This window comes from Gymnoscopelus microlampas (genome assembly GCF_963454915.1).
Source record: "Gymnoscopelus microlampas genome assembly, chromosome: 3".
Lineage (NCBI taxonomy): Eukaryota > Metazoa > Chordata > Actinopteri > Myctophiformes > Myctophidae > Gymnoscopelus > Gymnoscopelus microlampas.
In genome coordinates this window covers 46102463-46118833 of record NC_139940.1, presented here as the reverse complement: position 1 = coordinate 46118833, position 16371 = coordinate 46102463, and the positions used below count along the sequence as shown (strand labels likewise).

At 45.0% G+C, this 16371-nt stretch overlaps 1 protein-coding gene across 3 annotated transcripts in view; it reads left to right on the top strand.

Annotated features, from left to right (window-relative positions):
* Positions 1-203: 203 nt before the first annotated feature.
* Positions 204-16371, top strand: part of limd1a (LIM domains containing 1a) — a 51708-nt gene continuing 35540 nt past the window's right edge. For 2 of the 3 annotated variants that reach the window (XM_084053780.1, XM_084053778.1), the window contains exons 1-3: positions 204-732; positions 1571-2629; positions 2904-3414. In XM_084053780.1, coding sequence (XP_083909906.1) covers positions 727-732; positions 1571-2629; positions 2904-3414 — 1576 coding nt within the window. In that variant the 5' untranslated portion in view covers positions 204-726. Of the gene's footprint in view, positions 818-1570; positions 2630-2903; positions 3415-16371 lie in introns of all 3 variants that reach the window. The other variant, XM_084053779.1, reaches the window with a different exon arrangement.

The window sequence follows — 16371 nt, the reverse complement described above, 5'->3', positions numbered from 1 at the left end:
AACGCACTCTCACACACACAGCAGCATTGCACGGTCCACTGGCCACGTTGGGTTCCTCTCTCTCTCTCTCTCTCTCTCTCTCTCTCTCTCTCTCTCTCTCTCTCTCTCTCTCTCTCTCTCTCTCTCTCTCTCTCTCTCTCTCTACCCCCCCCCCCCTCACACACACACACACACACACACACACACACACACACACACACACACACTCGGGCTTCCATAGTTTGGATCTGTATTTATTCAGCTGTGAATGATCATCTCGCCAGTGGATTTATTTCAGTGAGACCTGCGGGTTGAACGGATGACACAGTGAGTGAGTCTCATTCACTGCGCGTAGAGAGAGAGAGAGATAGAGAAAGTTACACTGTGAGAAGTTCTGAATGAAGGTTCTCCATTAAAGAAGAAGAAGTGGGATCTGTAAACAAAGTAAAGTAAAGGGATCAGATCAGTTAGTTCAGTTCAGTGAGAGTTCGGGGATCGTGGATCCGTAGCTGCTTTTTATCAAGCGATCACACGGTATCCTGTCCTGCTGAGCAGAGCTGAGAGGACGGACGGAGCTTTTATTTCTGTTCTTTTGTCCAGTGTTTAAAAAGACGTGAAAGTTGTTGTCTGGACACAGACAGACAGACAGGAGAACAGCACTTCAACTTGGCCCGTGGATTAAAACCCCGTGACGGACTGACTGCTGCCTGGGAACTACTATAACTTCTGGATACTGTTTTCCAGTGGATGAAAGTAGGCTACATTTACTCAAGTACAGTAGTACTTAAGTACAATCCAATTTTCAATACTTTGACTTCTACTCCACTACATCTCAAAGGTAAATATTATACTTTTACGCCACTGATTGATTGATTGATTGATTGAATACTTTATTAGCAGTTTGCAAAAAAAAGTACAGTTCAATACAAGGTCTGCTAAGAGGAGTTTAAACCCGAGAAAGCCTATGGCTTGTTTCCGTTGGGCTCCTTTGTACTCAATTCATCGAAAATAAAGATTGTCCTCCCCGTCGGGGAATTGAACCCCGGTCTCCCGCGTGACAGGCGGGGATACTGACCACTATACTAACGAGGAATATGTACCGGAAAGCTACAGTAATAATATACCTTTAATTACTAGTACTATTACTACTACTTTTGAATTATTACATTTTAAGACATAATAATAATTATATTAACCACTTCAGCCCTATTTTATACATGGGGTATTTGAAAATGTCAGATCTACAAGCTCACACGCAACACATTGTGAGCTTGTAGATCTGCTTTTTTTCAAACATTTTAGTGCTTTTAATTTTGGTACTTTAAGTATATTTTGATGTAACATTTTGAACACAGGCCTTTTATTTGTAACAGAACATTTTTATATTGTGGTATTGCTACTACTTTTACTTAATTAAAATATCTGAATACTTCTTCCACCACTGCTTCTGGATATTGTCAATCAATCAATTCTCTGTTGTTGTGTAACTTTTTAATTATATTTTAATTTAATATTTTTTGTTACCAATGTTTTGCTCTGTGATTATTGAGCATCCTGCATATATATACATATATGTTTTTCTTCCTCCAAGATGGATAAATACGAGGATCTGGGTCTGGAGGCCAGTAAGTTCCTAGAAGACCTGAACATGTACGAGGCGTCCAGAGACGGCTTGTTCCGCACGAGGCGAGACGCCGGGAACAACCAGGACTTCGAGGAGACCCGCAAGGTGTTCGCCTCCAAGATGACCAAGATCCACATGCAGAAGCAGCAGGAAGAGCAGGCCAAGAACACCCTGGCGTTGAGGATGAACGGCGGCCACAACAACAACAACAGCAGCAGCAGCAGCGGGTATTACACTAAGGACCGGCCGCCCATCAACAGCTACCGACAGGCGGGTGAGATGGCGGCAAAACCCCCCATCCTCTCCGGCCCGGTTCCCGGGACCGTGGTACCGGGTGCCGTGGTACCGGGCACCGTGGCGGGCGGTGGTGCTGGGAGCCAATACGCGGCCTACGACGCCCAGAAACACCACCCAGCCGTCCAGACGGAGCTGCCAGCCAGCCGGGCGTACGGCTACGGAAACAATTACGATAATAAGGAGCGCTTTGAGCCACATTCTTACCACCACCAACAGCAACAACAACACCACCACACCCCGACCACTCCCAGTCCCCCCCCAGCCCTAGGAGGAAACGCGCCCCACAGCGCACAGGCCAGTCACCCTAGTCTCAGCCCGCCGCCCGGTGCTTCATGGGCCCCTCCTTCCAGAGGAAGCCAGGCCTCTCCGTCTTCTCCTGGGTCCAGGTCTGGGAGCAGCAGCCCCTCATATCACCATCACCAGCAGCAGCCCCCCCAGAGGCTGTCTCCATCTCCCTCCCTCAGCTCCACCGGCTCCAGCCACAGCCAGAGCCAGGCCGTCACCCCGCCGGTGAGGATGAGTCCTCCCTCCTCGGTGGCCGGCTCCCTGGCCAGGGTCTGGGGCGGAGGAGGAGGAGGAGGAGGAGGAGGAGGAGGAGGAGGAGGAGGAGGGGGGGGGGAGTCTGGCCCGGCAGCGCCGGGGAAGGCCGACCTCATCTCCAGCATTCCTCTGAGTGCCTTCACCGGTGGCGCTGACATCCACCATCACCACCACCAGCCTTCCACCAAGGTTAGTATAGTTACTGTATAATACGGGGTAGTCCAGGGCCACATTCAACAAAGCTCAGACAAATTGCTAAAATAGATAATCTACAAGCTCACAACGTGTGATGCGCGTGGATAGCTTGTAGATCGGCTATTTTTGCAATAAAAAAAACTTGTGTATGAAATATTGAATGACAAAGACTGATTTTAGTTAGTTTTTAACTAAAATGTTCTTCCAATTCCAGTTTTTGTTATTTCATAAGTTTTAGTTTAACTATAATAACCTTGCTTCCACTCAGCCCGTGTCAGCAGCAACACCATCCTCAGCCACGTACTCTCCACCTTCCACGGCGTCCAGACCCTCCTCCTCCTCCGCCAACCAGAACGGCCTGGCACCACAGACCTCCGTCTCCCTGGCTCACACAGCAGCAGCAGCAGCAGTGCCCTCATCATCATCTCCTGTCCTTCCCACCACCACCACCACCACGCCCTCTGAACCCCAGGTCCCAGCAGCCACATCCACAGCCTTGGCCCACGGATATGTCATTAAACCCGTCATCGGCCAGGGTCAGGGCCAGGGCCAGGGTCCGGTTCGGGGCCAGGCGGTCGTCGCCTCCAGTCAGGGGTGCCGCGCTGAGCCCGAGGGCTCCGGTGGTCCCACCGCCACCTCCAGGCCCGTCAAACTGCCCTGCCAGACCCTCCACGTGCAGCAGCCCGAGCAGGGGCCGTCCGCCGCCGAGATCAAACTGGAGGCCATCACCGACCGTCTGGAGAAGGAGATGGACGCCCAGCCCCGGGCCGACTACTTCGGTAAGAATGTTTTTTAGAGGCCGCTGAGATTAACAAGGGAACCTCTGTGTCATCAGCTAGGCTTAACTGAACTGCAGTACTTAGGAATGAGAGACCTTCCCACCCACAGCTCAGTACGCCAATGCTAATTTTGACATCAACCCACGCACTCACGCACCACACACACACACACACACACACACACACACACACACACACACACACACACACACGCAAACACACAGCCACAACTGTTTTCAGTCATGTCTTCATGTGGAAGCATCTTGCGCCGTGAAAACAGCCGATCTACAAGCTCTCATAATGTTACATAATATTGTGTTAATTGTTAATAGGAATCAGCGCTAGTGTGTGGGAGGCTCCTTTTCACACTGTTTCACAAGTCGCACGTTAGGACTTGGTCATACAAACATTTTCAGTCGTAAGATTTGATTCAGCTTTAATTCATGGTGACCTGCCAACCAACAGCTCAGCACGCCAATGCTAATTTTCGCATTTACACACAAAGTCACACACACACACACACACACACACACACACACACACACACACACACACCGTGTGTGTCACAAGGTTCTGTAGCCAGATTTAATGGCATTCCTGTGGATGTGTGCCAACATACATTGTGTATGAACAGCATGTGTATCTGTCTGTGTTCTTGAGGTCTGACATCATGATATATACCAGCCCTTTACACTCCAGCAAGCCTGAGGTCTCTCACTCACTCACTCACTCACTCACTCACTCACTCACTCACTCACTCACTCACTCACTCTTATACCTTATACCTTATACCTTACATGTATATCTGTGACTATATATGGCATTGGTTCCCCCAGGGGTCCTTGAGGGAGTTCCAGGTAAATGATAGATAGTTAGGAACCAAATTTACCCTTGTATGTAACTCAGAGAGTGTACAAATGGAACCAACAGTTCCATTTCGTTCCATTTGTACACTCTCTGAGTTAAATGAACATTGATTTTGCAATATAAATTGGGGTCTCAGAGATAGAAATGCCATTGTTAGAGCAGTAAACATCTCCTCTTATCGGGGTCCTTGGCATATCTTTTCGAATGGGTGTCCGTGGGCTAATAAGTGTCAATTTGGAGGTCCTTGACATGAATTAGTTTGAGAACCACTGGATCCCTGAGTGAAACATTGTCTAATATGTTTCATCTTGTTCTCCTCAAATCTCTCTCGCTCTCTTGCTCTCTCTCTCTGTGTGTGTGTGTGTGTGTGTGTGTGTGTGTGTGTGTGTGTGTGTGTGTGTGTGTGTGTGTGTGTGTGTGTGTGTGTGTGTGTGTGTGTGTGTGTGTGTGTGTGTGTGTGTGTGTGTGTGTGTGTGTGTGTGTGTGTGTGTGTGTGTGTGTGTGTGTGTGAGAATGTAATACAGTGTTTAACAGTAGACACTGGGCCTGGGGCCAGCCTGGGAGAACATAGTGCTGTCATCCTTTCTCTGGGCGTGTCAATACCTACACTCATTAGTAACTGGATATTGATCCCTTTGAGCCTTTTGTTGTTGTTTCGTTTTTCCTCAGAGATGCGCTGCTCTTTTTGTAACTTCACATCTTCCTCTTCATTTAACCCATTACACGCTCAGAGTTACAAATGAGCACTGAGGATTTGACCGTTTTGGAAAAAGAAATAAAAAAACGTGCGTGGGCGTTCGGTTGGCTGGCGCTGCCACTCGCTGCTTTCCAAATGACATCACATTCACCACCACAGACCTGCGCTTGCACATTCCACATCATTACCCTTTATTATGGGAGCGTGCCATGCATGTGTGCACACATGTGCACACTGAACGCACACACACACACACACACACACACACACACACACACACACACACACACACACACACACACACACACACACACACACACACACACACACACACACACACACACACACACACACCGACAGAGCAGAGGGAATGTACTAGCAAGAAGACTATGATGATACCACCTGTTGGTGTTGGATGGATGAAGCGATACAAAGGGAGGCTTTATGATTTGCAGCCTTTTTGTTTTGTTTTACAATTCAATTTTTTTCGGGGGGGTGGAGTGCGCTGTGTTCATAAACTATACTTCTGCTTCTCCAGCAGCCGTTTCCTCCCATCTTTGTCGTTGCATCATCCTTGGAGAAGCTTGTGTTATTTTTAGTTTCTGTGAAATGTATCATAGATGCAAGTTATACAGTACATGTCAGCACGACTCCGTAGTAACACATGTAAACATTGTGGTTGCATGCTGATCGTATATTGGGCAACAGGGGTGGTGGTATACTGTGGCTCAGGGGGTAGAGCGGGCGTCTTCAAATCGTCGGAAAGTTTCCCGCCCGGTTTCACCCCGCCCCCCCCGGCTCCTCCTGGCTTTGTGCCGAGGTGTCCTTGAGCAAGACACTTAAAGGACGACTTCACCCATGTTCAACTTGTCCTCATATAATTGATCTTCACTTATGCTCATGATAAAATTATACCTTTTTTTTCTACTTCAGAAACCCGCCTACAAGTGACATCATCGTTAGGCAGGTTTTTTTCTTTCAAACAAGATTTCACATTTTTATTTGTATTTGTATTAAGGCGAGAACAATGGCATCCATTATAGCATGATAATTTCCCTGGAATAGAAAGCCTGCAGTTTCTATTAGCTTGGATTCCCCATAGATGATGTCACTGGTTGGCATGGTTTCTGAACTGTCCACAGCCCTCCTCTTGAGACACCGAGTGAGGAGACAGAAATGGTACCATGTTATAATGAGCATTATTGAGGACCAATTATATGACGATGCGTTAAAAATGGGCGAAGTCGTCCTTTAACACGGGTCAATGTAATGCAGACATGAATGCACCATTTGCCATTTTATTTACCGGATAACAAACGGGCAGAATGTTGGGTATAGAGGAAGGTAGGGCCGGTGAGGAATGTTCCTCATCAGCAGAATCAGGGTTTATAGAGTAGGGCCCCAGTGGTCCCCTGGCCCGGGCCGGGGGGGGCTTTAGTACCTCATGTTAACACCTGCATCAGCTCTGTTCAGGCCATCTGGACTATGTGGACCAGCTGACACGGTGTTGTAACTGTTGTAGTGTCCATGACTTTAATCTGCTAATACCCCAGGGCTTCATTGTCTAGTTCAGCAGTTCTCAAAGTGGGGTTCGGGGACCCCCTAGGGGTCCGTGGGGGGAGGAGTGTGTCAAGTGGTCCCCAGCCAAATGAGGAACAGTTCCAACCACTTTTACCCTATGTTAGGCTATTTGAAAACGGCAAATCTACAAGCTCGCACCGCGAGAGACTTACAGATTGATTGATTGATTGAATATTTGATTAGACAGAAATGGAAACGGCATGGTAGTCTAAAAGGATCACACAAAACAGTCCAGTGGACTTATTTTCATTGAGGTCCTATATATCAGTGGTTCTCAAACTTTTTCAAGTCAAGGACCCCCAAATTGACACCTATTAGTCCGCGGACCCCCATTTGAAAAGATATGCCAGGGACCCCCATAAGAGAACAGTTTTATGGCTCTAGCAGTGATTCTCAACCATTTTAATTTCAAGGACCCCCATTTTTACATGCATTTGGCTACGGACCCTCATTTAATGGCATTTCTATCTCTGGGACCCCAATTTATATGGTAAAATCTATGTTCATTTAACTCTGAGAGTGTACAAATGGAACCAAATGGACCCGTTAGGGTCCATTTGGTTCCATTTGTACATGCTCTGAGTTACAGACCTATAAGGGTCCATTTGGTTCCTAACTTTCTATCATTTAGCTGGGGACTCCCTGGAACTCCCTCACGGACCCCTGGGGGTCCCCGGACCCCACTTTGAGATATATATATATATATATATATATATATATATATATATCTAGCTCTATCTGAGAGTGAGAGAGAGATGGGGGTCCGCAGCCAAGTACATATCAATTTGGTGGATTTTCAATGAAAATGTTTGAGAAGCACTGTTTAGTTGTGAAGCTAGCTGGTTTTCATGTGCGAGAGTGTGCATTCTAGAACCTTAGCAAGAGCTGATCATGCGTGGGCCTGATGATGGCATGTTGTACCAAGGACCAAAGCTGACCTTCTGTCCATGACCTTGGAAGAGAGAGAGAATGCACTATAAGAGAGAGAGAGCGTGAGAGGAGGGATGTTGTGCTACTGGGTTCAGCATCCTCCTCCTCCTCATCCTCCTCCTCCTCATCCTCCTCCTCCTCGTTGTTAAAGGAATTTCCTGCTGGAATGTCATGGTCGTAACTCAAGGATGTCGTTCAATGAGCGTTCAGTCAGTGTGTCTGCTCTGTGTCACTTGTCATTAGGGCTGCAACAGTTGTAATTGATTTTAGGGTCAACGTTTTCTTTTTTTTTTACCCATCCACTACTAAATCAGTAGTTCTCAAACCTTTTTGTGCCAATGACCCGCAGCAACATTATGTTATGTGTTTGGGCATGGACCCCCCCCCCACCTGAAAATGTTTTTTGGCAGGGACTCCGAGAAGAGAAGAATTTTTAAAACGCTTTAAAGATTTTTCAAAAAATGTTAAAAGCTGAGCTTGTATATCTGCTATTTTTTAATAGCCAATTCTAAAATCTAAAATGACACAGATACTTTCCCGGTTTTAATGGGTTAAATACAGCAAATAGGCGATCAACAAGCTTAGCTTACAACGATTTACGACGTGGCACGTTGTGAGCTTATAGATCGGCTGTTTTAACACTGTTAAAATTTTATAATTTGGGTCTTGAGTGGTTATTGGTTGGTTAATTAGTTGGCTTTGATACATCGATAGCTTGACGTATAAAAAAACGCACCCTGGAATTATTACATTTATCGAAAAATGTTAAGAAAATCATTTGTACACGAACGAGCGTCAGACACACACAGACATGAGTGTTGAGGATGTGTGGGAGATTATGGACAATGTGCACTTGTAAAAAGTGTTTTTCAATGTAGTATATGGTACACACACACACACACACACACACACACACACACACACACACACACACACACACACACACACACACACACACACACACACACACACACACACACACACACACACACACACACACACACACACACACACACACACGAACACATTCCCACACAGCCCACACACACACAAACACTCTGTTCCTTTGTGGAGTTTCCCACAAGAGCATGGCTCATCCTCTGAGTCATGCTTTCATGCCAGAAAAGAGCCTGCTTGATGGACAGAGGCAGTGTTTTGGCCTAGCGTGGCGGGCGTGTGTACACGGTGCTCCTTCCCGCGTGCGTGACACACACTGAGTCTGTTGGCGCAGGCAAGCGTTATCGAACAATGGGTTGTACATCACCGGGGAAGACTTACTGTACAAGCTCTCACACACAGTCAAGGAGTGAAGAGAATGATTTCAACCAGTGATTCATTCAAACATTTTCATGTCAAGAACCCCCACATTTATTTGTATTTAGTTGCGGACCCACATATGAAAGCCTTTGTGCGCCAGGGGACCCCCATTAGCCTTGTGTTAACCCATTCAATCCGAGAACGCATCGTCATTTTAAGATTTATTTGGCTATTCAGAAATAGCAGATATACAAGCTCGCTATGACCTTGTAGATCTGTGATTTTTGAAAAATCTTGGAAGATTTGTGCAAATCTTGGAATATTATATTTTTGTAACTCAAATCTTTGCTTCTGGGGGGGTCCCTGGAACAAAACATTTTGAGATGGGGGTCCGTGGCCAAATACATATCTAAAAATGTTTTCACATTTTTAACAGTATGTTGCTATATCAGTGGTGCTCCAACTTTTCCATATCCCCATCTCAAAATGTTGTTCCAGGGACCCCCCAGAAGTGCAGATCGAAGTAAAAAATGTCCGATTTAAAACATATATTATAATCATGTTAGCAAAAAGAATCCACAATAAATGTTGGCTATGCGTGGCTATGAGCTTGTAGATCTGCTATTTTTGAATAGCCAAAGAAATGTCACAAATGACACAGATGCTTTCCCGGATTGAATGGGTTAAATCTTTCAAGATTATTCCAAATATTTAACAATCTTTCAAGATTGTGTGTGTTCCAAAACATTCCACAAAGTGTCATTATGCATTTGCAGTTTCATTAAGCATTATGAGTCACAACTGATACAGAAGTAGACCGAATAGGAATAGATAGAAAACACGATCTAGCAAGCAGATTGTAGCTCTTCAACATCCTGTGTCCTTGAGCCTGCAGAGTATCCTGATACGTAGGAAGGGCACATGGTGTTAGAAACACACATCCATATGTTTACACAATTTAACAGGGATTACAAATCCTTATAAGATTATGTACAGATGTACTGGGACGTGTTCCAAGTCTTGAGCACAATACAACACTGTCCTTAGAGCCCTGGAGCTAGTGCGGTAAAAAAAAAGAAAAACGGCTAAACAATTTGCTCATTATTTAGAGCGCTTTTTTCAGCTTGACTAATATCACATAGGAGAGTACATTAGTGTTTTACAGTAGAGTTCTCAACGGGCCTGAAAATGAAGGCCCGGCCCTAACTGGGTCCCAACTGGGCTGGGCCGAACAGGGCCCGATACAATTACCATAATTTTAGGCCCAAAAAATGTGGCATCATGTCCTTAATGTCCTCAAAGTCACGCATCCAACACGCTTTGAACCGTTCCAGAGATAATGGCCAAAACATCTTGAAAACACTTTCGTTGTTTTTCAATGTTTCAGTTTTGCCGATTTTCGGCCTCGGGTTAATTAAGGAACCCGAGGCTCGGCCCGACCAATTAGCTTACATTTTCGTCCCGGCCCGAAAACGTCGTGTCGGGTAGGGTTGGGTTCAGGCAGAATTTGAGAACTCTATTTTACAGGCCTGTATCTAGTGCAGTTTAACATTATGTCTGCAGATACACACAGACAGGAAGCGATTGACGCGCATTGTCATTCATTTTCAATGAGAGGCGAGCGGCAGGTAGGGAGGCGGGACAGTCTTGAGAGGCGGAGAGACAAGTGTGCGCACTCCCGTGAAACCGCGGCGTTTGTGCTTGTTTCACGCACGCACACGCTCGTGACCAGAGCTGGATTGTGCTGAACCTTCCATTTGTACACTCTCTGAGTTAAATGAACATTGAAGATTTTATGGTATGCTGTATCAATATCTGGGCCCTGTGCTATTGAGCTGTACACTACAGTATATATATCGTTGCTGTCAGGCAGAAACCTTGCATCTTCATATCTCTTTTTTTCTTCCGTTTCTTTGTTCATTTTTTTTTCATAAATTAATATCTTACTAAGATTGTCGTGAAAAAGCAGCAAGAATTGCAGATCGACAAGCTTTTGTGATTTTCGCTATTTGTGATTTTTTAAGTGTGCCTATGGGTTTTATAGATATATAACCAAGCACTTGTGACTAAATGGATCCAATGCAGTTAATATTTAATATTAACTACATTGGATCCATTGGAACACATTGATATTCGATGATATACAGTATACCTGAATATAGTCTCTGTCGGGTGAAAACCATATTATGTCCAAAACTGTTACTTTTCAGGATTTTAATTCAAAAATAGCAAAATTAGCAGATCTACAAGCTCAAAACGTGTCGCTTCGTAACGCGCTTCAAGCTTGCTGATCTGCTACTTTTGAGGCCTTTGTGTGACGCTGTAGTAGTATGATCTAAAAGTGTGTGATGGAGATGAGAGGTTTCTCCCCGAAAGCGACGATATGCAGTATGCATGCAGAGCTGGATCCCACCTGTCTCTCTGTCTGTCTGTCTGTCTGTCTGTCTGTCTGTCTGTCTGTCTGTGCACCCTGCTCTGATTGGCAGAAACTGCAACTGGAGGTTCTGGGAAAATGAGTCCGCTGCCAAAAAAACGGTCTGTACCAGGGGAGCAGAGAGGAATGTCTGGAGAACGGAGAGAGAGGAATTTAAGAAATGGAAGCGAAGGAGGGTGTGTGTGTGTGTGTGTGTGGGGGGGGGTGATTATAAAAACGGGTGGGGGGGGGGAGGCCGGTCTGGGGGATTCCGATGAGCTGAGAGGTTCCCGCGGCGCGGCTGAATGGACGACTAGACAAACGAGAGACGTTTAGAGAAGGCTTTCTTGGAGGCCGTTGGTTCTTTTGTCCTTGGCTGTGAGAGCTGGAGTAGATTGGAAATTTATGACTGGATGGTTGCATGGTTGTGTGCATCTCACACACACACACACACACACACACACACACACACACACACACACACACACACACACACACACACACACACACACACACACACACACACACACACACACACACACACACACAGCTCCTGGCTCATAAAAGGCTGCCAGAGCAGGAGCCAGAAAACCCTGGGAAGAGTTAAGATGAAGCTCTCTACTCCTCAGCCAGATGAGATCAAGTAATCCCTCCATCCAAACACTGCACTAAGCACTGTGTGTGTTTGTGTTGTCCGTGTGTGTGACTGTGTTGTTTGTGTTGTTTCTGCACGCACAAGTGTGTGTGTGTGTGTGAGAATAATGATCAGTGACATGATGGCTCTTTTCATTATATGTTGGTGACACATTTTCACGTACTCTACACACACACACACACACACACACACACACACACACACACACACACACACACACACACACACACACACGTGCGCGCGCACACACATTCAACAGAGGTTTCTCCACAGCTTTGTCAGTGTTGGAAGAGTCCCCACTTCATGTGGTTGATAATGAATACAGATGGGATTCATTCATGGATTTGAAGGAGAGCATTTCTCTTTCATTGCTCCATCGTTCAAAAGCACTTCTAATCAGGAGGTGAAAGAGGATGGTGGATGTTTTGGAGGAGGAATGATGATAGAACCCTGGTGAGGAGGAGAGGGTTGTTAGATCTTTATTATTACTGTCTAGACCATGAACCCACTGGGAGGAGAGGAGCCAGTCCTTTATTATAAAGGAATGGAGAAGAGATGAGGAGATAAGAGATGAAAATAGTCCAAAGGAGAGGAAAAGAGAAAAGCAGAGAGGGAAGAAGTGAGTCGTGTGAAGGAGGAGAGGAGAAGAGAATGAAAGAGCGGACAGGAGAGCGAAGGATTAGAGAAGAGAAGAAAAGAGCACGACAGAGAGACAGACAGACAGACAGACAGACAGACAGACAGGCAGAGTTGTGACATCTGTAGAAGGTGAGCAAGTGGAATGGGGGGAGAGGACCGAATATTTGTCTGTCTCTCTCTCTCTCTCTCTCTCTCTCTCTCTCTCTCTCTCTCTCTCTCTCTCTCTCTCTCTCTCTCTCTCTCTCTCTCTCTCTCTCTCTGATCTACAAGCTAGTAGCGTGGCACCGAGTGCCATGCTACGAGCTTGTAGATCTGGGTTAAAAGGCCAAACAAAAAGGGGAAAAAAGTGCCTTTCACCATATAATGGTGGTGTTTTGGAATACGGGACCCTGGCCAGTGGTAGATTAGTTGTCGCCAGGCAGTGGCAGTTCAGCCGTGTTCCTCCTGAAACCAACAAGCTCCCACATCAGGAAGTAACAGAGAGGAAGAATGTACAAATAAAAGCTATTTAAAAGATCTGTATATGCAGAAACGCACCGTACCCAGTGTCACATGACAGACAGGAGGCCATGCAGTGACGCAGCCATATGTGCGTGCGTGTGTGTGTGTGTGTGTGTGTGTGTGTGTGTGTGTGTGTGTGTGCACTCCATGGGTAAATGAGAATAATGATCAGTGACATGATGGCTCTTTTCATTATATTTCGGTGACACATTTTCACATACTGTACACACACACAATTAATACAAATGATGTTAACACAAATATGTGTACATTTGTATTGCTATATCTTTGAGGGCCACATGTCCCCACAAGTATAGTAGAATTGAACTGAGGCGACAGTCACTTTTATCTTTCGGTGGGAACACAGCTTTAGGGTACGAAATTCCCCCCCAAAAAGGTAGAAATGGCATCCTATATTAAAATTGGCTAATGGAAGGGCCGGCGAGCGGGCGGACCACGGCCACGTCACTATGAGTCAGACATAACCCTCCTAAATAAGTATAGTAAAACGTGTGTGAGTGAGTGTGTGTGTGTGTGTGTGTGTGTGTGATCTGTTTGCCAGTCTCTCTGCTCCTCTCCAGCGGTGGTTGGAGCACCTTTCATGCAGGCCTGCAGACGAAGCATGCAGGAATGAGACTGCCAGATGTTTAAACACTTCAGTATAATACCTCACCATACCACGAATAGCGGAAATAGCCGAGATCTATTATGATCAGTGCCAGGAAAATGGCTTCCACATTTTCTGGAAGTTATTATGTGAATTCTGTTTGCAATGAATAATTTGCTCCATTCTAGCAATAAGAAAGCATCTCGTTAAAAGCCACTGATTGAAACATGGGGATGGTTGGAGACTTCCAGTTTAGCAATATATAAATGTTTTGGCCCCAACCACGCCCGCCTTAAGCACCTGTTTTTTTTTGGGTGAGAGGGAAGGAAGGGCCCTTGAGCAACCAAATATCGCCCGGTTACAATCAGGCTGTTACTTTCCAATTGTTTGGAGAATCAATTGAATATGTCACACCAGAAATTAGCTTCTATCGCACATGGGAGAGACTAATGTCCCTGGAACAAAATATCTTTGTTTGGGGGGGTCCACGGACAAATACATAACATTTTGGGGGTCCTTGACAAGTTTGAGAACCACTGATTGAATGGGTTAAGTGTAAAGTCATGGTTCACACTGGGGGTCTCATTCTGTACTTCAAAGTACAGAAACTTTTGTTTTCCATGGAAAAACCTTAAATGGTGAACCTACACAAAAAAAACTGAACAAAGTGAATTCTCCAGCTTTACAACATTAGCGGCTAATTTAACTTGTGCTGCATGTGCATTCCTGACATTTCTAAAATGTTAAATCCTCTGCTGTTGCATTCTGGGAGGTGTGGTTAAATTAGGTAAATATAGCTCCTAATTGTGTGTTTGTTGTGTTACACTGGGCCTGGGAGAAGTCCCCCATTTCAACAAGGTGTGTGTGTGTGTGTGTGTGTGTGTGTGTGTGTGTGTGTGTGTGTGTGTGTGTGTGTGTGTGTGTGTGTGTGTGTGTGTGTGTGTGTGTGTGTGTGTGGAGGCGAACAAACGCGTGATGTGAGCGATACAGAGGGCTCATTGTGAAGTGTCCATGCTGGAACCAGGCTGAGCTGGACCGGGGCAGGTTAGAAGGAGGCCCCTTCTCTGGCTCTGTCTGTCCTTCTGATGTGTTTATTTTTTTCGCTACCTAAAACAGTGTTTCTCAAATATGTTCATGTCAAGGACCCCCTTAAAACATGATGTGCCAGGGACCCCCATAAGAGTTTATGTTGTGTGTTTTTAAACGTTATTCCACATTTTTCAAAGTTTTCAAGATTACTCAAACTGTTTCCAACATTAGTCTAACAGGTTGGCTATTTTCAAATTGCCAAAAAATATAAGATAGGGTTACCCCCTTAAGACCCCCTCACTGGTCTTCTACTAGACTGAGGAACTCTGACAGATTTACTGTCATCTTATTAGTATCATCTTTTTAAACCTCTTTTATTAAAGTTAACTTTTGTAGGCCTTTTTTTATGACCTGTCTTTTGCAGTATTTGACTCACTGTATTCTATCAGATAGATTTACAAGCTATAGTTGACAGCTTATCTAGTGTTGCCAGTGATGATTCAAGTTGTCCCATTTCCCAGCTTTAACCCATTAAGACAGGGAACGCATCTGTGTAATTTGAGCTTGTAAATCTGCTATTTTTGAAAAGCCAAAGACATCTAAAATGACACAGATACGTCCCCGGTCTAAATGGGTTAATGTGTCAGCCATCATATCCACACAGTGATTCATGGTGTGTCTTCACAGACAAACTGAAACTATTTATCTCTGCCGTGTGCATTGCTGTGCATATTGAAAGCTAAATGACACTTTTGTAGAGGTTGTGTAGTTTCCATCAATAGTGGCTCCTTTGATATAGAAATTGATATTCCAAAGTAGTCTCCTTAATTTATCGTCTTGCATTGCACGCTGAAACAGGTCTCAAAGTGCAAGTGGGTTGTGCCAATATCATTACGTCATACGGTTCTGCATGTTTTTTTATTTCGTAATGTTACATATCGTTGCTGTCGTCGGGCAGAAACCTCTTATCTCCTAATAGGCCAGTCCACAGCAATGCAACCCCTTGCAACTGCCATTTGAGGAAAATGGTTGCAAGGAGTTGCGTGGCGAATCATTGGTGAATTTGGTGTGGAATGTCCTTAACAAAGTGTTCTGTTGTTTTTAAGAAGGGGGAGAAAGAGAGGTGTGTGTATAAGAGATGAGATATTTAGTTTTCAGGGCTCGTGGTAAATCAGCTGGCATCTCATAATCTCACAAAAATGTAGCCGCGGGTCCGTTTTTACGCTCTCACAGGTCAGCTCATAACTTTAGGCTCATAATTGGAAAGACAAAAATAGTATTAAAACGATCAATTAAATTGAAACCTCCCCGAGAATGTGGTGATTCAATGGTTCAATTATGTGAAGCTAAACTTGTTGAACCCTGCACTTCTGCCTGTTTAAACACCTGAGAGACAGACAGAAAGACAATGCACAATTCTTATGGTTTTGTAAGATATTTTTCTTACATTTTAGAGAGAGAGAGAGAGAGAGAAATTTGTACTCTGAGTTAAAGTAACACTCATGATTTTCCAGTGTAAGTACAGTTGTGACTCGCATACTTTATGTGTGTACTGTATACATCTTTCATGCCGGTTTCCTACTGTTCTCTTTTGTTTTACGTCTAAATTCCTTTTTCAGTCCGTGCGTCAGGCAGCTGCTGTGTATATTTATGTCTGTGTCTGCAGAGCTGGTAAAGTGACTAAGTACATTTCCAACATACAATAAGGTCAGACTGAAGAGGTCCTTTCCTTTGTCCATCAGACGACATTGGGCCCGATTCATGAACCGTACTTACGAACA